The sequence below is a fragment of the Anopheles maculipalpis genome, chromosome X, assembly GCF_943734695.1.
Source record: "Anopheles maculipalpis chromosome X, idAnoMacuDA_375_x, whole genome shotgun sequence".
In the NCBI taxonomy this organism is placed as follows: Eukaryota; Metazoa; Arthropoda; class Insecta; order Diptera; family Culicidae; genus Anopheles; species Anopheles maculipalpis.
The window spans coordinates 8,816,069-8,838,316 of NC_064870.1; the positions used below are offsets into that span (position 1 = coordinate 8,816,069).

General features: G+C 45.4%; 3 protein-coding genes across 5 annotated transcripts in view; 2 read left to right on the forward strand and 1 right to left on the reverse strand.

Annotated features, from left to right (window-relative positions):
- Window positions 1–22,248, forward strand: part of LOC126568426 (potassium voltage-gated channel protein Shaker) — a 416,918-nt gene that overhangs the window by 85,811 nt on the left and 308,859 nt on the right. The gene's annotated exons all lie outside the window — the stretch shown is intronic.
- On the forward strand, window positions 9,271–10,721 carry LOC126561337 (thymosin beta). Its single transcript, XM_050217428.1, has 2 exons — window positions 9,271–9,549; window positions 10,560–10,721. The coding sequence occupies exons 1-2, from the start codon at window positions 9,294–9,296 to the stop codon at window positions 10,697–10,699; spliced, it is 396 nt and encodes a 131-aa protein (XP_050073385.1). The 5' UTR covers window positions 9,271–9,293; the 3' UTR covers window positions 10,700–10,721.
- Window positions 13,658–22,248, reverse strand: part of LOC126560565 (uncharacterized) — a 104,030-nt gene continuing 95,439 nt past the window's right edge. The window contains exon 4 of the mRNA XM_050216534.1: window positions 13,658–13,669. The gene's annotated coding sequence lies outside the window, so the exon portion shown is untranslated. The remainder of the gene's footprint in view (window positions 13,670–22,248) is intronic.

The window sequence follows — 22,248 nt, forward strand, 5'->3', positions numbered from 1 at the left end:
ATACTGAGCCATATTTTCATTTGAAATTACTAATATTACCAACAAAAAAACTAAACTTAAATCATGTTTATGTAGAAAGTTTCTTTTCTTACTAAAACTATATTAAAACTATATGTCCTACTCTGCCATGTTCACAAACGATTGAGGAGCTTGCATTTGAGTTCGTCGTGTGGAACTTTTGGGCCTACATTACTCTTTATCCGTCGAACTCGCATATGCTTTTCTGCACCAACGGGTCGAGTCTAACTCGCCCAACACTATTACGCACGTGCAGGGAAGAAAGGGCTGCTGGCAGCACGTCGGACGCACAGGGCGAAGCGAACGTGTCGTCGCTGGAGAAAACGAACAATGCAAACGCACACACACACACGCACATGCCGGCACGATGTGTCCGGTGGGGTGCGTGTGTTAGTAACGCCGGTCACCGCTATGTATTGGACGGTTCGGCACGCGACGCTTACCATTTGCAGTTGTGCTTCCGTGCAGTGTAGTTCGCTTTTTTTGTGGTCCAAACGCCGTAAACAGTGTCGCCGTTACCGTTTCTTACCTTCCCTGGCGTGTTCCTGTGTGCATCCCGAACCTATCGCCTACCGTTTCCGGACGAACAACCAACTTTCAACTAGCTCAACAAACGCAAAGACAAGGTGAATCTTAGCAACAGCTTCCTCAAGCGTTCCATGCAGTTATTTTCCAGCTTTCTACTACCAATTTTCAAAAAAAAACCCTATTTCGACCAATTTTCCGAATCTTGTACGTGCCAAGTGTATGTGTGTGACTGTGAGTGTGTGTTTTTGTTTCGCATTAAAGTTATGTGAAATATGGCGTACCAACAACGGAAGGATATCGACCCTCCTTTGTTTTTTTTGGCGAGCATCCATAGCACCCGAAAAAAGTAAGGTTACGTGCACTGTACGTTTGCGGGCTTCATACCTGTATCTGCAATGGGCCTAACTTGCATGGGACGGCTCTAGCCGGTTTTTTTCTTTCTTTCGTTTCCTACACTCACCCGAACCGCAGTGTCTAAATTAGGTTATGTTACATTGACGAATTAGTACGGAAATCGCGTACCTTTTTTCTGTCGTTTCGGATATGTGCGTCTAGTGTGTGCCGCTGGGGTTCTTGGGAGTGGGTGGCAACAAAACAATGGCGAACAAAGGATAGGTCAGACCAATTCGCCAAGACGCCATTTTTTTTGGTGATCGTTATTATTCCGAACACCCTTTTCCGGGGATGCTCTCGGGGTGCGTTACAATGCACTTTCAATTAGATTTTTCACCCCGCACGCCCATCCCACCGGGACCGTCCCTTCTTGCACTTTCCTTTACGAGCCGGCATTCTGATTCATTTCGGATGTAGACGAGTTTTTTTTTTTTCTTCGCAAAACCACAAACACTCGCGCAGCCGGCTTTTCTAAACGGTTGCCGTGTGTTTGTGTCCGTACAAAATGTAGGCGCACGCGTGCGCCCGTTTTGTGGTGTGAGTGTGTGAGCTGGCCGGATAAAAAAAAAACGGAAGAATTTTTTGCGCACACACCTAAAGGAATGGTAAGAAAGTTCCTAACAGGGTAAAAAGGGGCGAAAATCTGTTCGAATATATGTCATGGGTGTACCTCTTGAAGGACTTCGGCTGGAAACACATGCCATCAGCAACACCACACACGTCACATTCGAAAGGTTCGCTTCTTTGTCTTTCCTTCCCCGTACGCCGGCGTGTGCGTGTGTCTGTATACACAGATGCATTTGCAACATGACTCATCAGCAATGCTATACCTCCGGAAAGGGAGTGAGAGCTAAGTCGAGGGAATGAGGGGGAAAGGGATGAGTCATATATATCTAGACTTGCGAGTTATTGAAGAGTGGTGCGAAAATTACATCGAGATTTGTTATTTGTTATTTATTCTTTTAACATACAGGTCCAAGAGGTCTCTCCTCTAGGGCAAGTCATCGTTTTTGTTGGTGCAAGTTGAGATTGCAGTGCAACTTTCCCTTTTCACTATAGCGCCCCCTAGTGAGTACTAATTGGTATCTCTGGTAATAGCTGTTGTACACAGCTCCAGCGATCCGTCATCGTCTGTATTGATTGAACGTTAGTAAGATCGTTCGGTACATTTGTCAAATATTTCTGTTGTAAATTAGTGTGGTTCAAACCAGTAGACTCAGGGCCACGAGAGCAGAGAAAACCATGCTAAACCTTCTCAGTATCGTTCCGATGTTCGTTTCGGATAAAATCGGAAGGTTCTTCGTGCAGATGCGTGCGAAGCAGATGCGTACACACATCTTTTATGGTGCATGTTGGTGAAGATGTCTGTCATAAGGCAGAATGGGCCGAATACTCTTCATCTCCTCCCACACGCTAAGCGAGCGCTGAGGAAAGTTCGTGAGCATTCTGTACTGCAGTATTCTTCAACGAGCGTACCACACATGTGTGCATGTCTGGTCCATTTCCGGTGCATTTCTCACAAACGCAACGGTGGAGGGAGTAGTGTTGGGAACTCCTAAGCGGATTGAAGAAGTCACACCGATCCCGACGTATAAAAACTGGAGTATATTTCGGAAAACATCCCGAGCAATTGCGTCTCCAAAAAGAAAAGAAGACTAATGATCGTTTTTAACCGACATTTTAGGTTCCAAAAACATCTCATGACACGATACTTGCTTTCGCTGTGAATGGTACGAGAAGCGTCCGTTCTCCCCCGTACCCGTACACACCGCCGAAGTTTTCGGGCGTGGTGGGTCAGGTTTATGATGAGTCAACGAATTCATTATGGCCCAAGGGGCCCAACAAAAATTCCCCGCATACGTGACCGTATCGGTTTCGAGGGTGTTTTTTTGGTTATGTTTGTTTGGCGATTAATTTGGTTACAAGAGTTCCACACCACGCCGATATCGCTCGATAGTCAAACCAAGCCCGTTGTGACAATCAGCATTATTCAAACCCTTCTCTCTTTTTTTTTGCTTACTCCGGCTGTGCGTTTCCGATGGCCACATGTGTGTGTGTGTGTGTAATGGTGGGGTTCCACTCCTAAGGGCGTTTCCCGGACCATGTACCATGAATGCTAACGAAAGGAATGGAAAACACAACACAACAACAAAAAACAGTAAACAAACCCACTTGCCACACATTCGTCGTTGTTGTCGGGCGACATTCCAGCGGCTTTTTATCTGCCGGGGTTTCCGTTTCGCACAGCACGCACACATACGTGTGGCATATGTTTCATCGATGCTTGATTTCCTGCATTCTTTCGGTTCGTTCTCCCGCGGATGCAAGGCACTTCAAAACGGTCGAAGATGAGATGAACGTAAGACGAAGCTGGCTGAGCGATTTCTAGCAGAACAGCAGCCGGATGTGCACGTTTGTGCGGAAAAGCGATGGAGAACCCATCTACCGGGCAGGAAATGTTAATAAAGTATGGGTTTCGTAGCTATATCACCGGATTTGGGTGCGTTTCCCTGCCTGGGTTTCGTTCGCGCATTGAAGTTTTTAGTTGCTCCATGCTCATAAGAAGATAACGTTGTTCTCTCTAGAGATCTGGGCGATAATGCAGCTTGATAGTGGAGGTATTGCAGACGCGAGACCTCGCAAGTTTGTTGTGCCAAAGAGAAGAACATGATGTCTACTATTTAGTGCAGATCGGCTTGATTACGGTTTGGAAGTCTTCATCTATAATTCATGCAAACCTTCGGTGGTCTAAAGCTGCCGTAGGTGTATCATTAGTACTAAGACAACTTCAGACATCCATCCGAGAATCCACAATATTCTCCGTGGATAGCTTAACCTCCGGAAGACTTCTATTTGCTTCAGGTCCAACAAACTAGCCGACTTGACGATCAACTGCGGACATCTTCCCCGACATCAGTATTTTCTCTTATCAGATATATACAATTTCAACCCTGGCATTAACTTTCTATCGGTGCATCTACGTTATTTACGGTGATTCAACTTAACTTGTCTTTTTTTTTTATTCGCCTTCTTTGTGTAAAATCAAACAAATCGAACACAACGGAAGTAGGTAAAAAAAACGTCGAGAGATAGCAAATTCTTGCAAAGTAAACAAAATCCCCCATAAAGTCGAATGCAGTTGCGTGGACTTGTTTCATTTTACTTCCCACTTTTTACCCCCTCCCCGTCCTGCACTGTCTCTTATCATTCTGACGATATCTCTCCTATGCAGCCATGCAAGGAAGGGCGTAGCTAAAGCCAAAACAACAAAGAAAACAACTGACAATCATAATTAAACCTACGGCAAAAGCAAACGCACAGAGCCCAACCCCGCGGACAGAACATGTCCCAGCGATAAGGATTTCTGGGTCTTTACTTCCAGCCCCTTGATCGAACTCCACATTGACTCATTAATTGTGCGCTGTAATATTGACCAAAAAGAAAAAAAGAACACAAGCAAATCAAGAAGCGATACAACAAAACACATTAAAAACTGTACTCCATAAAATGTACAATATTATTGTGGTAACCGTAAAAAAAATCGACTGTGCCACTCTTGTGCTTGGCCGCGCGTGGGTCTTCGAGTATTCAAGTGTAGGACTTACACTCATTAGCTGCAGAAGCCAGTTTTCTTTTTTTTTGTGTGTGCCGTGTATCAGTTAAAAGAGCTCTTTTTGTTATTATTATTTTGTAGCACAAAAAAGGATAAAAAAACACGGGCGACTTGGAAAGAAAAAGAAGAAAGAAGCATTTTACCGAACAAGAAACTTCATGTGCGTTTGGCATTCGGTTTGCATCGTTGACGTTAACGTTTGAATTTTATGACTGTGTTCATGAATTTTAACTCAAAATGGAGGCGATATTGGCCGTCCCGAAATTGGAACGGCATCGAAGTGAAACGGCATGGAAACCTACCACCGCCATCACTACTTCGCCCCACCCCCGTGCACCTAGAAGAGAGGGTGTGGGGTGAGAAAGAGTCGGGTGAATTAGTTGTGAATTGCTCGTTTCATAAGCATTTCAGTTCTGGTTTTTCATTTTCGTTCTATTCGTCCAGTTTCGCTGTTTCCGCTGCTGCCGGGGGAAAAGCTGATTGCAAAGCCCCTAGTTATAGACGAGTTTTCATTTTTCTCTTTAGTACATCTTACTTCTGTAGGAATGAAAAGAATCCATTGACCCTCAGTGGATGTATTTTTCCTTTTACATGGATTGGATCTATGCCTCTGGAGCGTTTAATTCGTTTCTTCAATGGTATAATTTTATTCCTATATCTGTGTAAACAGAGCTCCAGAGGATCGATGGAAATTGTGATCCAAGAAAAATCTCGTATCAAGAGTTGTAGTTTACACTACGTCGTATATGTCGTCAGAGACATCGTGTATGCTTTAAGCATTCAAGATTCATGATTTCGTTGCATGATCGTATTTGGGGAACTCTCTGATGCATTTTCAAAATCAAAGAGATCCAGAATAACTAAGCAACGACACAACGATCAACTTTAGAAATTCTCCTAACTGAATAGCCGACACACGATGTATCAGAAGAATTTACATAGAATAGAATCTCACTTAGAAATCTTCAAAATTTGAAAATCTTCATAACTAGGTAGCGCCCTCTATCTATCAGAAGAGAAACTTTCGGATGCACTTTCGGAAACAAAGACACCTTCCAAGATATAGAGTCCCGATACGGAAGCGGGATCCAATAAAACGATTGAAGAATGTATTATTAATGAGCACTGCCCGGCAAGTGCTGTAGAATTTCAAAACACGCCTCAAAACTCCACATGTGCAACACTACATCTGCCCAACGTGGCACACAAGTGGGCGTCGAGAATCATTGACACATCCTGGTAAAGCAGACCAGGTGCCTACTCTCTTTCCCTGCGATTGCTTTAAGTGCCTGCGTACGTGCCTCCCGCCAGCCGAAGTTACTGTGGAGGGCACACACACTCACCCCCCCCCCCCCCCCCTCACAGAACCGTGTTGCTTAATGTATGATCAGTTCTTCTTTTCACCTTCCGGAGGGGGCTTCTTCCATGCTCAACGAGGGCTCGAAATGAGGCTTAAAATTTGGCGATGGTTGGCGATGTGCATCAAGAAGATTGGGCTGTTTTTCGCCTCATCAGAGCAGCGAGTCAAGGAACGGAAAGCGTATAATAGGCACACAAGCAAATCGATCGCAATCTCGATAGTTTGGAAAGCCCGATGAAGAAGATCCGACGGGCACTGCGGCACTGGGAATGGTGGTGCGAACTTCACGCACCACGCAATAGACAGATTTTGCTGCACATTGTGCCGTACCAGTTCCCAGCTCGCAAAACCCATGCAGCAGTTAACGCATTCCGGCTCTATGGATTATAAAGCAAATCCACCGAGCAGATGAGCTTTGGTGTGTTGGTGGTACCGAAAATACACACACAGGGCAGGAGAGAAAAAGAATGCAAAACGATGTGAAACGAACGGGAATGGGAAGGCAAAGTTGGAAGATGATTAAGCGGCTTTTTTTTTTTGCTGTGCCCGTGTGTGCAGCCCAGCATAAGTAAGCAACACGCGCGCGCAACCCATGCCTGTTCAGCCCGGTTCAGCTGTTCCGGTTCGATTCCGCTTTGATACATCGTGGTGTTGGCCGTTGTGCAGGAATAAAGAAATAACTCGGTAGGAAGAATAGACCACACTGAAGCACACACTGTACTTCGTGAATTATATTTTATTCGGACGCGAAGAGTGGAGTTTTGGTTCGTCTGGAGTTGGAGCGCTTCAGTGCGGTAGAAGAAAATATGTTTGTATGGATGTCTTGTCATCTTTTATGCACGAAGCTCGGCACGCCGTTCAGACCGATATAGCTCGCTCCATCAGGAAAAATGGTTGAAGGAAGAACGCTGGATTGGGGAGGCTGATGACGGAGGATCATCAGAATTTCTAGACTTTTTCTTTCCCTTCTTTTTGCTTAGTTGCACATCAGCGTCATCTAGTAAGTATCTTCTTCATACCTTTTAGCAAGCCTGGGTGAATAGCAAGACCTGGCGGTGAAGGTTAACACCAAAGCACGTAGAAGAAGAAACTCGAAACTGACAGGTGAATTCTGATGCGCGCCCAGCAATATCGAATGGGAAATCAAATTAAGCGAAAAAGAAAAATCCGTGGCGTTTTTTTTATTTTTTCATTTGCTCTCACCTTGGGGAATTAGAAGGCGCAATTGTACGCGAACTTGCGAATGAAGGAAGTAGTGTTTTGCAATTTAAAGTTCTTTTTTTTTGCGGCAAATGAACTCCTCTTCTTGTGGTTGAAGAATCCTAAGCTATTCTAGGATTTATTGGATCTCTATTTATGAATCTGAAGATGTTATCGTGAAGCTGTGCGATTAAGCTATCCACAAGACATTCGTTGATTGCTCGTGGGAATAGAGATGTCTACGTTTCAGCTTTTTTTTAATTCGTTACGGGTTGATTCTTGTGTGGCTCTGTAAGGGATTTCTGTTTGGTAGAAGTGTTTGGAGCTGAAAAGTTGTGCAATGTTTATCGCACAACATGTACATACATCATGAAGGTGTCCAACGTTGGATCACTCCATATATGTGAGGTCCACCAGGTGACACCTCTAGGCCTCTAGGTAGTAGCTAGTGCTTATGGTCGCACCGGTACCACCGCTAGATTCGGTGTGCTAATTTGCCATGTATGGTAAACACGCTCAACAAATCTCTCATCTCCCCCATTAAAAATCTTAACCTCGAAAGCATGTAAGAAACGAGAGGGAGAGAGGGTGCAGACAAGAACAAGAAACCCACCCTTACCCGTTGCTGGGGCTGTCCAATTCACTTTAATATATCGCAAAACGAAACACACACACACGCACGCACGCTGTACGGCAGTGTGGCAGTGGTTTATAAGGCGCACATTAACCTCCAGCGGGTAGAGGATGGTCACACAAAATGGCGCAAGGGAGCAGGGGAAGAAAGGGGAGAAAGATGGCGTCAGAAAGAAAGAGGGAGGCCACGGGTGTATCTGTGACGGCGTGTGTCTTTGGTGTGTTTCTGTGTAACTGTGTGTGGATACACTGGTGGCCGAAATGCCACCCGTTGGCAGATGACCATATAAGGAATAAATCAAAGGAAACGGACGCTCTCTGAGTTGTTGCTCCCCCCCCCCCCCCCCTCGCTCTCGTCCCTTACCGACGGTCGGAAACGCACGCGATTGTGGATTGAGCCGCGCGCCAGTTCTTCATATTGCCGTTCGCCCAATTACACCCTCTGGCATGACCGAATTTCTCTCTCTTTCACGCACACACACACACACACACTGTCCTTCCCTTTGCGCTTTCCGGGCCCCCTCCCCCCCCCCCCCCCCCATTTCCCTCCTTTCAATCTGGTCCTTTTTTGTAACCGTTGGCCGAGATATACCGCATTTGGGTTTGGTCTGGGTCTGGGGTGTACGAATGCAATCCGGTAATATATAGTAATCGTCGCCAGTCCGTCACCCATTGCCTTTTTTGTGCGCATCAGGTTCAGCGCTAAGGCTGACGTCTGTTTGTGCCGACTTGGTATGTGTTTTTTTTTTTTTCAATCGAACTCGTGTTGCTCGTGTGCGTACAGCTTTGCGTTTGGATTATTCCATTTTTAAAAGTTGTCTGATGAAGGGTCGTTTAAGGCGTAAGGGAGCAACCGAAGGTGCCGAGAGAGGTCACACCGTGAGGTGTAACAGACGACGACGACACGAATGATGGAGTGTAGACCTTGACCAACATCCTCCGACCGAAGAGCGTGAGATCTTTGTTGGAGATGAATTTATTGTCGGCGAGTTTCGACTGCTTTACACTGCGCTTGCTCTGATGTTTCTATTTAAAGTGTTTTGTAAACCCGAGAAGGATAAGGTGTGAAGGATTGCTAAGCAACGGCTCAAAACGGGTTTGTTGACAGTAAATTACAAATTTGCAGCATGTTTTGTACGATGAACTCTGCCGTCCTGGGTTTGACTCTGCAGATCTAAAGTCAAGTAGCTAAAGAAAGGTAGTGAGGACTTAACTATCCAACTACGTGGTATCTCTAAGTCTAGTGATCCATTAAAATGGTCGGCATGACCCTTAGCAGGTCGTCAAGTCTAAGACGAAGTCCTCTGAAACATCTCCTTCACGTTATATGGTCATGATTGCACGTTGCCTAATTTTTGAGACATAAAATATTTCTCCATTTCTCTTTGATTACATTTATTGCTTTAAGGCATCAACATTTACTGTCGGAAGCTTAACATCTAACCTCTCCAACCTTTACTGTTCTCCAGTTGCAGCCAGTGGTGCTAATAAGCTCAGCAGTACCCCTCTCGAGACCACCAACACCTCATACCAGCAGGAAAAGGAAAGATGGAAGCTGCCGGACAGGAAACCACCGCCACCTCTTACCCACGCGTCAAGCCCGACTTCAAGTCGGAGCTCGAATCGTTCCGCACGGAGACGCTGGCCAAGGCAGACACGCAGGAGAAGAACTGTCTGCCGACTGCCGCCGACGTACAGAGCGAGAAGGCCCAGCGTAGCGTGATCGAGGGCATTGAGGGATTCGATGCGTCCCGTCTGAAGCACGCCGAAACGAAGGAGAAGAACCCGCTGCCGGATGCGGAAGGTATGTCAGTCCGTTGCAAAGCCGTCATCGCCTCGCCCACACATGCGTTGGTGCGTTTTCCAATCGGTGTGTTAGGGTGATTAATAGACGAGGCATTTTTTTTTTCTTCGCTTCCTTCTTCCACCGTGTGCTGCTGCGACGCAATTAAATTGTGCACTTGTGCAAACAGCAGCGGCAGCAGCAGCATTGATATCGCACCGCACAACGCGCTCCGTTGTCCTTGTTTCTCTGGTTCTTTTATTTTTTCTTTTAGCGAATCAATCAAGCACGTTTAAGATATGCATCGGCGCACGATGCTGCGTACCTCGCATATTCTGTGTCGTGCTTGATGGAGTTTGTTTTACGATACTCCACGTGCCACAACTGCAGCAAGAAGCGCGATGATGCTTGTTTGATTTGATTGCAGCCGAATACAAAAACGTTATTTGCCTATACCCGTCGGAGCCTGTTCCCATGATGATACATCTGTGTGGAATTTCTTTATTTCGTTTTTTTTTTGTTGCTCTTGCAATGCTGAGCATCCATTTTATTGGCACGTTTTGTTGATGGTTTGTGTGTACATTTGTTACTGTTCGATCTGAGTGAGAATGAGTTTAATTCTGCAAAATAATAAATGCAGAAACATATCCCAACAATCGGAAAGATTCAGAAACTTTTCATAGATTTTGGTGTTTGTCTCTTACGCGAGCAATATAAAATGGCAGCGTTTCAAACCAATTTGTTAATAAGATCACAGTGTCTAATAGTGGAGCAAACCAAAATTGAAAGGCTCAATAAGACCGTGGATCGAACCGATATAAGACCGTGGGATTCATCCTTTTCCGGTATCCGGATTCTCATCCTAATCTGTACTTGTTTTCGTGTATTGTCGCCTATAAATCCCTCATCGATTCGATAATCGAATCTGGATTCGAGTTCCCAGTCACTATATAAAACAAATTAAACTTTTCTTTAAACAAAATATTAATATAAATCTTTCCTCTCTATCTTGCCGCCAATCATCCATGCAGCCATTCAGGCCGAGAAGGGCGTCCAGCGGTTCATCGAAGGTATCGAATCGTTCGATACAAAGCGCCTGAAGCACGCCGAGACGCTGGAGAAAAATCCACTGCCGACGCGCGAAACCATCGAGGAGGAGAAGCGTGCCTAAGCGGGCACCATTTTAGGGCAGCGCATCAAAAAACAACAACATCAGTGTCGTGGTGCTCATGTCCAAGGGGGTGAATTTGGAGCACAACACACACCAGACACACACACAACTCGGTGCGCGCATCAATGGGGCAGACATGTGGGGCGTGGAGCAGCAGCAGCAGCATGACAAGATAGATGATTAGGATCCAGTAGTAGTGGTAGTAGTAAGTAACTACGCGAGAACTTCAACCAAATTGTTCATCCTGGAAGCACCAACAGCAGCCGAACACCAGCAGCGATCGAAACGATCTCGAACACGATGAAGTTCAATCAGGAGAAAGCGATTGAAAGCGGACACGTTACACCATCAGGAATTGATATTTGATGGGGTTTCTCCTTCGCACCTAAGAAATATACACATTTATGCTGCCTACGCCCCCCCCCCCCCCCCCCGCCCTCCATCATCTTCCCCTCGTATATCTGGCCCGCATCCGCATCTTCTCCTACATCAGTTCCAACCTACCTCTCAGGCAGCACTTTTAAAACACAAAAAAGCCAAACACGTGAGAATGTCCAGAAATACTGTATCCCGGCCAGCTACATTTAAAATTGTTCGGACTCTAATACCACGCAGCCTCTCATAGAAAAAGAGGGAACTTTATTCGAATGCTTCCTATGTTTTATACAATCATCATCTGTAGACGATCTTCGGAACAGTAAAAAAGATCTTTAAAAAAACACGTTCCTTCAAATAACGAAGATCGACAGCTAGCAGTGGCAGAACAGCAAACAAACGTGAAAGAGCATCACAAACAAGTAAACGATAATGTCGCTCATTATATTACCTCGTCCGAACGCGCTCCGGTGCGTGGGGAAAGCATTTATAAAACGCATTTAAAAACAATCAAACTTCTCACCCTTTGTTTTGTGTCCCATTCGATCAGGGAAAATAGCCACTTTTTTAAAAACGGTGGAAGGAAAGGTTGATAATTGATTTGTTTTTCTATTTTATAAAAAAAGAAGGGAAAAGAGATAGGCCCTGCGGCGAAAAACAAACAAAAAAAAACAAGAGTAAAGCACAGTAAAATGTGTAGATTAGACAGGAAAGAAACAAACAATAGAAAAGCAATAGCAACAGAAGAAGACAAACAGATGATGATGATGATGATGATAAAACACACAGATCGATATGTAAAACCATATGTAGTACGATTTGATGGTAGAGATGGTGGAGATGAGCGGTGCGATGATTTACTTATAGAAATAATAATTATTATTTAACAAGAACAACAACAAAAAAACGAAAAAACACACACAAACAAATGAGTTTCTCAATATTGGGAGAACCCCCAAGACGAAAATGTCGAATTGGGTGAGGGTGGAGGTGTACAAGCCCGCTTCTCACGCATTTCTTTTCATACATATACAATGGAAAAAGACTGCTGTGTTTGTTGGTGCGCGCTGGTAAGAGGGCCGATTTATTTTTGTTTTTTCGAACTTGCGTCCTCACGCGTGTATTCTGTCAAATTATGATACTAATCAGTAGTATTTGCTGCAAGACAAATTGAAGATGGAGTGAGAGAAAGCGATAGAGAGAGAGAGATATTATATTTGCGATAGGCGGGACTCATACCATCTATTGGGTGTTCCTTGTGTGAAAGCATCGATATATTGATAACTGTGGAAAACAAAACCAGGTGATAAACAAAAATAAACAGTAGAACTGTTCTGCTAGTTATGTGGGGTACACAACAACGCTCCCCATAAGTAAAACAAAAACAAGAATTCCATAACAACACCACGTGCGGAGGTGTAACATTAAAATAGCATATAGGGCGGGTAGTTATGTTTTCAAAAAAAAAAAGCGAAGCAAAATCAGGCTTAAAGTTTGTAACTACTAGCAATTAACACCCACCCAATCAGCTACTTACCAGCAGAAACAAGACTAAAGATATCTACAAATAACTGCGGCAATGTAAGCGGGAGTTTTGGTTGGCCATAGGCCAACTCACTACCGAGACAGTTTCTAAAAACAAAAATCCCTTTTATTGCCTACTTGGAAAAGCTCACAGCTGCAAACAAATAAAACGCTAAAAAAATCGATGTTGAAATACCAACGACGTGCTCATAGCACAAGACGAGGACTCGCTCTCTCTAAAAAAAAAAACGGGAAAGGTGTCAAATTTGGTACTGCGGACACTTTTGGAAAGGAAAATTTACAGGAACTAACAACGAGAATATTAAACGAACTACTAGCGCGGACGATATTTTGTGGCGATGAAAAACAGACAAGCAAACGAACTTCCGGAGCAGTTTAGATTAGCGCGAGTGACGAATTTTTTTGCGAACAAAAAAACGAAATTTAATGAGCTGTGACGTTTTGCGTTTTTGCTACTCCTCAAACACTAATCTCAATACGCCAGTGTAATAGGGCCGGCAAAGTGAGGATCGTGAATTTTCGGGTTTTTTCTTAGTGCCGGTGAGCGCGTGTCCATGTGTCAAACGCTACATTCCGCGAATGTAGTTAGCATTTATTGCGTCAAGCGCTCTGTTCGTCTCCTTACCAAGCAACACACGCACGTTGTGCCACGGCTCTCTCTGTGTCTGTTACCATTTGTTGGAAAAAGCAAGCAAACAACAAAACGCACGCAAAAGCCCTCTAAAAGCTGCGCCTACGACCATCTAAAGGTTGTTTTGTGAACACTAAGAGATCTCAGAAAAAGATCAAATCTAAGAAATTCAGTTGGACAGTATTTTTCGTTTCATTTTTAGTTGCCTGCGTGCGTTTTTACACATTTTTTCGTCTACTATCGCTCAATGTATTTTTATATATATATTTTTTTTTTGAAGATAGGACACGCCGGGCGAGGTCCGTGTGATCATTTGGTGTGAATGCAAATTGCAGTATTTTTTTTTTTTACATTTTCTGTCAGTATACTATTTTTTTACACGTTTATTATTTGCTTCTAAAAAACATGTTTTGCTGTCACTAAGTCTGAAACAAATGGTATTAAAAAGCAGGGGATAAAAACATACACACAGTCAATAATAATTCAAAAAAGTGTAGAGAGAAAGAGAGAGAGAAAAAGCACTAAAATGACACATTCATTTCACGCGTGCTGTATTGGCATGTATTTATTTACCACCTCCTTATTGTCCTTTTTCTCCCACCCAAACACCATTGGCGATGAGCGCAGAAGACCTATTTGATGTTGCGGCATGGTAATGTGTTTACTATTTTGTCCCCTTTTAGTTTTTTTTTTGAATATTTTCCCTTTCTCAAAATACGCAAATGTGCAGTGCTTTCGCAATTATTTAAGTTAACAATTTGAGCAAAACACGTGCCACGGGTTTTTTCGTTTCGTACTGTGAAAGCAGACGGGCACAAGACAGGCAGTTTAGGTTTGGTTGGGAAGGAAAGAAAAAGCAACATTGGTACCGGTTCCTGGTTTTTCCCCTGCTGCTTCTTTAAAAGGGAAGATCGCAAAAGAAGGGAAAACGTGCTTTTTTTGGAATGTAGAAACAAAAAACGCTAGAAAGAGAGAGGGAGAGAGCGAGCGAGCGAACGAGAATGATAGATATGTGGGACGATAGGATATATAGGTCCTCGGATGTCCGGAACCAAGTAATGCTTATGTGTGTATTCTTTATAATATCTACCCGAAGAAAACGGAAGGAAGCGGAAGGTGAACAATAATCGAAACGAAAATCAATCCTCTGGTCATTGATGGCATCAAATGATGAAATGATTTTTTTACTGCTACTGCTAACAAAACTATCACTACTACAACCTTTACTAAAGAAATAAATATTCTATAAAATATACAAAAAAAAATGAAACAAAACAAAAAAAACAAGATCAAAACACAAACAAAAAAAAACAATCGAACTTTGTATGGGTGTGTTTCAAATATTTAGTATTTTTTCTGATTTTTTTTTATTGATTACTTTATTTTTTTATACACTGAAGGAAATTATAGAATTGCTTTTTTTTTTGTTTCAATTTTCTATTTCGCAATTGAAGCTCTCATTTGTGGCCCATCTGGAGCGACTCTCATAGCAAAGCGATGTGAGAGGAAACAGAAATTAATATTCATTTTAACAACCAATAGGGAATAATATTACCCTATGATATTAATAGATTGAACGGGAGGTGTAGCACAAGAAAAGAGAAGAAGGATATGAGTTTGCTTTCATCCTTCCCACAACGATCATGTATTCCAGAATTATCTCACACAAAGCATTCGGCGCGAGATGGGATACAGTGCCCGAAATCGTTGTAAGCGCATTGCCTGGCTTTGTTGTAGAAGGCGATCCGAATTCCTTATGGATTTCTGATGCTCTGACATGTAGCGCACGCTCTTTACCACGTTCGAATTGGTTACGAACTGATTCTGTTATAACTGTGCTACTTGTGCTGTGATACTTGCTTACATACTTACGTATCAGGAGCTACAACCGCTTTGTGGTCTTGGCCTACCACATCTCCTCTGTCCGTGTGGACGACCTAAAAGGACTTTCTGAGCTGGGTGAGGTCGTCATGCAGCTCGTCGTTGTGGCGGCTCCTCCATTGTCCTTCCACACACACGGGGCCAACGATCCTTCTGAACATCTTCCCCTCGAACGCGGCGTTTTGGACAGGGTCCATGTCTCATAGGCGTATGTGAGTACTGGGACTGTAAAGATACGGTACAGACCAGAGATGTTTCCTCAGGCTGTAGAGTGACCGGCTGACCGCCAGCATCCTGTTTTCGGTGCCTGACTTTTGACGCGAGATAGGTGAAGTTTTGGACGACCAAATGCCACCATCAATTTGCTCTTTGTCTCGTTAATCTGCAACCCGAGGTTTTCTGCTGCCTACTCGATCCTTTGGTAGGCCTCTGCTACCTGGGAGAGCCACAGAACAATGATGTCTATATCGTCAGCCATGATCTGGGTTGACTTATAGAAGATGATTCCCGGAAGTCTCCACCTCCGAGTCATGGATGGCCCTCTCTAGCGCCAACTTGAATAGGAGACAGGCGAGCCTATCGCTCTCTCCGAAATGGACATTTCTACAGTATCCGTCTCCAGTTTAACAGCATGGTCTAGAGCAGATCGTCGAACAAAGAAGTTAAGAATAAGGCACCTGGACCGATTGTTTTATCATGCATCTTGCAGAATAGTCCTCGTCGTGAAGTTCAAATCGAGTTAAAAATAGTTCATATCGACAAGACAAGACGAGACAACCAGACACCGATACAATGCAGTACGCCTCTGAGTATGACCATGCTTGGATTCAAAGGACGCCAAGGAACCTGCACACCGAGGTAGAATTAAAAGATGGAAGATGATGAACGAGGCGTCAGAACCGAAGATCATCTCAAACATGACCTAGAGCATGACGTATGTGGACGTGACGTGACCCTTAAGTTGCATTGAGTTATTGAGTTATGAAATTGACAAAACTAGATAACAAGACCCGAGACAAGAAGCCAGATTGATGACCGAGGCGATCGTGGCGCTCGTCTTCTCCTGCGCCAGGTATAATTAAGTCAAGCCAGTAATGGTTGGCGAAGGACTGCCGAGTTTCCTCTTCTTGGCTTAACGACCTACCTTAGTTGGATAGTTAAGCCTACGGGGAAACGGTCCGGATACGATTTGAACCCCGATCCTGCCGAGGTTGTACAGGGCAAGTATAGGTAAGATTCTTGGAGGGACCTGCAGACGCTGCCAAGATGCAACATTGAATGCAGTTGATAGCAACTTCACCCACTGTATAATGGCATAATTAAAAACTATCACCCAGTCCGACCTGCCCAGTCTCTAAGGGCCAATAATAGGAGCCAATTGAGTTTCGTGATTATTTGGTTCTTGTGGTTAGCCACGTACGATGCTTTCCCTACCCATAGCATCCCTGTGAATGGCAGTTGCATGTTCAACACGTACCACTAGCCATTCGCTCCGGTGTTTCTAATCCAACCTTAATAGTGTTTGAGAATGTAATCCCGTAGATTGAAACCACTTACCTTAACCAGAAGCACCTAGTAGATGGCACCACACCGTGCCGCTGGCATGGCCGAAGCAAACAGGTCTAGTGAAAGTAATCGGTTGCACAACGCCCACCGTCGCGGTACACTCGGACAGGCCCCCGCGTCCCATCTCCCGAGGTAGAAGAAGCGCCGAAGCTGTGAACCTGGACGGTGAAGCATCAAAAGCAGTTGTTGAAGCTATCCGAAGCAAGGAAGGCGACTCAGTGGAGAGGTTTCGGGCATCATTGCGGGATGCGAAATTAGAACCCTCTCCATAACGGTGATAGCATGTGTACGTCCCGAAACCGGAGACGATTACACGCTTCACACTCAACCCAAATCGGTGGCGGGGGGGGGGGGGGGTTTGGCGCTCCGCCACCACCAGAACCCTCCTAAACCGGCTGCCTACGGGGTGCAATCAATTATAAAATGGGGCAGTCCTCGGTGTGTGTCTGGGACACCTACTCCTCGCTTCCCAGCTCGCCTGTGGACTCGCCAATCCAGTGGCCCAGTGGCTGAGCTTCCTCCGCACAACGTTTGCAAGGGGTTTTTGTGTGAAGACACCGAGAGCGAGAGAGATTGCGCCCGATCAGGATTAGGCCGCTAGTGGTAGGAGTGAGCGTGTACGAGCAAAAACCTAACCTCAACATACCGCTACACGCTGCGCTACACACACCCACATACGCGGCGTTCTCTCGCATCCGTCAAAGTGAGTGGGGGGGAAAAATGGCATCCCACATATGTAGCTGACCTTAAAGCAAGGAGCAGTACTAGCAAGGCAGAGTCTCTCTACATTCTCTATCCTGCTCTATTTTGCCATACTCGCTTGCCTTCTATCCCTCTCTCCCTCTCTCTCTCTCCTAGTGTGTGTGCGTGTGTTTATTTTTCCCATTTTCCAGCTATCGTTTCGTTCTGTCCTTGGTCACTTTTTGCGCTTGTTGGGAAAGAGGGAACTCGACGAGCTCTAAACAAAACTGAAGGGAATAATCGGACGGGGGCGGGATCGGAGATGGCGAGAGGGTGTAGGAGTAGTGGTGGAAAGAGAGGAAAATATAACGAAACATAGAAAATCGAGCAATAGCAGTAGCACTGCCGGAGGTTTTTTTTTTTTGGGGGGGGAGGCGAGTTGGGGTTCCCCCGGATGCGCAGACGCAACCGTAAAACACGTTCTCTTCTCCACGAGCCGAAGAAGCAACAAATTTTCCATCCGTTCCATTCGAGCTCGACTTTGTGCTGGTTGCTGAGGTACAACAAAACGGGTATACGCCATTCGCGGGCAGAGCAGAGTAGCCCACACAGTGCCCGTACAGTGTAAGCGACCGAAAAAGAAACCTCCCGTCACCACAAAATCAGAATCCGTGGTTCGCGCGCGTGTATGTGTGTGAACCCCGCCGCACCCCTCCATCCCCCCTCCATTTCCGTACGACGCTAAACGGCGGCGACGAACACGATCATCCGGAATCGAAATCGGAAGTGCAGCAGGCACACCGTGTCGTATGTGTGTTTGCCCATCAATCAGAACGGGCGAATCGGGTTGTGGAGCGATATAGGCTGGCAGGCAGCAAGACACAACAAACGGTGTGGGGCACCTTCCACAAGGGTTGGTAGAGAAACACAACAAACCGCGGTGTGACGGTGTGACAGGGATTGCGATACTAGTCGCTGGCAGCAAAGAGTCGGTGCAACAGTCGACGTAACGTAACGGCAGGCGAAGCACTGTGCACTGCTGGAAGAACTTTCCCTTCGGCGGTCCTCCCGAATTCATCTTCGCAGTGGGAAAGGGCACACACGCGCCGCCAAATGGCACGGTTAGTGAGTGTGTGATGGTCGGTGGTTATCTGAGAAAGTGCTGCTTCGATTGCAAGTGGAACAACGCCAGGATGTCATAATACGCATAAGGACCCTACAGCTCACGCCTGGAGTTAAAGGTTCGGTGTGTTTGGCCCTCACCAAAGCGGTGTTGTGCCAGTGGGTGTGTGTGTGTGTGTGTGTGTGCGTTTAGAGCATTGATGCGTAAGCGTTACCGTGTACTTGCCGCCTTCGCATCAACTCATCTTCCAGAGTCCACGTTACCTGAGCGCATCATTCAACCGGTAACCGAGCTCAGTAATACAGACCCAAGGGCTTTTCCGCTGCAAGGACCCCCATCGTATTATATCAGCTAAAGTAGTGCGTGCGTGTGTGTGTGTGTGTGTGTGTGTCTTTGTGTCGGTGAGAACAAACAAAAAAAAAAAGGAGCGAAAGAACGAGAGACCCGTTTACTCAAACGCAAGCAATCAAACCGAAACGAGATACAAATCAAAGTAAAAAGGAAAGCCATTCGAATCTGCCTGCCTACGACCATTGCCTCCGGCTGAAGGACAACGCAGCTTTAAAGGCTAGGCTATGGGGTGTCGGTTGATGGTTCGTGTGTGTGCTGCCCGCCGTGCTGCTACATCGTGAAGGAAAAGGTATGATGGCTGTACGGTACCGCACAGGTAGCGCAAGATGGTGGCCACCAGCGGGCGCGGGCGTGTTAGGATAACGCACCGCCAATCATATAGCATTCCGCTTGTCAGCAGGATTCTCACTAGCTTCATCTAATGTTCTAATAAGGGTAATCGTTGAGAGAGAGAGAGAGAGAGAGAGAGAGAGAGAGAGAGTGAAAGAAGCCATTGCTTGACTGATGGAGACGCCTGGTTGGAGATAGAACGTTCCAAGAGGGGGTGTGCGTGTAGGTCAAGATGTGTCAAATTTTTTTTCCCCTGGTAAACTCAACTGTCAGTAGCTGTTTTGCGATACCTTTTTTTTCTATTTTTGCTCTAAACTAGTAATCTGCCTCTGGGCCTGCTACAACTGCTAAGCCAGCAGCAGCTCCTAATCGAAACGTTTACATATAACGCGCTTCGCGTCCTACGGGCCAGACTGGGGTACCGCACGCAGGTCACAGTAAATAACGATCCAGGCGTAATCAAGCTGCCCAAGGACGTAATCGGAGCTGATCCACGCGACGGTTAACACCGATTCCTTTGACCTGAAAATTCTACGAAGGTTAAATGGCGTTGAGGTTACGGTACGGTAGCAAGCCACATTTTAAGAAACCGTTTGATGATGGGGAACCCACACACACACACACACACACACACACACTGTGTACACCAAGTTTTTGCCCAGTTTCCCAAATTCAGGTGTCCTTCGAATATCCTTTTTTGTTGTTTGGATAAAAAGCAAGGGACAAAAAAAAGGGACTAATATTATTTGTCCATCTGTATTACATCCCCATTAGTATCTCTCAATGCGTGTGAGTGTATGTGTGTGTTTTTACACCCCCTCTCTTCCTCCCTCCCCCTCTATTTTTTTTTTTTGGTTAATTATTTCTAATCGGCATTCTCTTAAACGGGCCGCGTGTGTCCGTAAAGCGTTTTGCTCCTTGTCTACTGTCCACATTTCCTTTTTCGTGGAAATAATCAGCGATTACAATGAACGGCTAACAACATTAAGAGAGTGTGTGACATTGAACGAGACCACAATCTCTCTCTCTCTCTCTCTAGCTTTTGTGCTGTGCTTTAGGGTAAAAAAAAATCCACCTTGGACGCTTTTCCCCGGTGCGAAAGAGAGCATTTTTGGAGGAAATGGAAAAAAAGGATACAGAAGAGCGCGCGCACACACACACACATACATACACATACAGCACGTTTGTTGTTGCTGTGTGGGAGTGAGATCGATAGAAGGTGCGTGGCAGGCAAAGTGAGCGAGTAAGGGCGAGCGTGTGAGACAGCTGTTATGCTTTTTCCGCGCAAACGCAACGCATCGTGATTATGTTTGAAAGCCCACACTATATTCACACGCACACACACACACACACATGTATATCACAGATAGGCAGATAGATCAAAGCGTTGTTGTTGTTGGGGCATGGTCGCACAGGATTAAAAACAGTGACGTTCCTTCTGCTTTGAAGCACTCAATGAAGAAGAAAAAGTAAGAAGAAGCAAAACAAAGAGCACAAACAGGGGAGCACATTTACCTGTCGGGGGCCACTAGCTGTCCACTACTAACACCTTCATATGCTCATGTTCTCTTTTGCGGTGTACAAGGTAGCTACAGGTTTGACCCCCAAATCGTTACCGATGGAGCGTACTGTAAGGATGCTAATGACCACCCGAAAAAAAAATCCCCTTAATAACACACATCAACAAGGCCTGAGATTGTCTTGTTTCGGTGCGTTGTTATTTCACCCCTCCAGTCTGCGGCTGGCCTAGTGTGGCACCCTGACGGATGCTTCGGTGCTGATTAAGAGTGTCAATAAGTGGTGACGCTGCATTACGGCTCCCGTTAGTCTGTTAGGCAAGTACTTACCTTACCGTACCGGTGTTCGTGTGTGTGTGTGTGTCGGTAAAGTGTTCTCCGTCCGTGCCTGGGCATCCCATTACGTAAGCGCAAACCTCTGATAGTATCAGCATCTGTCACGGACACTCAAGCTTGTCTCAAGCAGCATTGCCCCAGTAGAATAACACCGTTCACACATGAATGTAAACAGTACGTTCGCGTCTGTTTGCAAGAACCGGAGCGAGCGAGAGAGAGAGAAAGACAGAGGGAGTATTAAGGCGAGAGGCGCACGGGAAGTGCCAAAACTAGTGCAGTGGCAGGCAAAAGCGACCATTAATTGATGCACACTTATAAATCCGTCTCTTGTAGTGAGTGTATGCATTCGTGTTTACCCATCTCTAAGTCTGCCATGCTAGTAGCGGCTCAGTACGTCTAAGCTCGCTACAATCAACGCAACAGATTGGCGTTGTTACTCGTATATATCATGGGCAGGCAGCGAAGAAGAAGCAGAAAAAGAAGGGGACACACCGTACCCGGGGAAATGCTACTGTTGAGCTGTTCTGAGCAAGCGGCGCTTATATACCTCAGCTATAGTGCATACTACAGCTTCATTATGCGAAGAACGAAACCGAAAGCATCACTTAATGCTATCAAGATGCAGAGGAAGAGCGCGAGAGAGTGAGAGAGAGAACGAGAGAGAATGCAGTGCGCTCGAGAGTATCGTTTGCTGCTTGTAAGTGTCCTGTTTAAGGCTATAAAAAGGCGGCAGCGAAACAAACCCCGAAAAAAAAAAACGGGGCCAGGAAAGAATAGCAAAGTATTCAAAATGTATGTGTGTGTGTTTGTGTGTGTGTGGTGGGAGGGAGGACCCGTTCCGTGTTCTATTCACCGTGTCCTCCCGGTGTGCCGTTTCTGGCTAGAAGTTACGTAAGCACCCTTGCTGTCAGCGTAAGGAGATGGTTAGGTTTATATCACAGATCCACTCTCCTCGCAGCTTCTCGTGGGTTCTGATTTTTTGTTGTTTTGTTTCGTGTGAGTACTTTCGAGCACTTGGAAATTGTGTTTGTGTCCTTGTCGTGATTTAATCACAAACAGATTATTGCTTGTAACTTGTTTTGCGGTGTGGCCTCGTAGCCCCGGGGGGACTACTTGCTGGGGAAGCGAATGTTAACCACAACCCTTTAGAATAACTCAATCAAGAAAGCTTGTTGTACTTTTTATAGAGTTTGTAGACAACGTTTCGCCTGGA

Bases quoted from the DNA above. Each gene is read 5' to 3' on its own strand.
- LOC126561337 (XM_050217428.1), top strand. From the start codon at position 9,294: ATGGAAGCTGCCGGACAGGAAACCACCGCCACCTCTTACCCACGCGTC. The intron at 9,550-10,559 runs GTATGTCAGTCC...TCATCCATGCAG, and splicing joins CCCGCTGCCGGATGCGGAAG to CCATTCAGGCCGAGAAGGGC.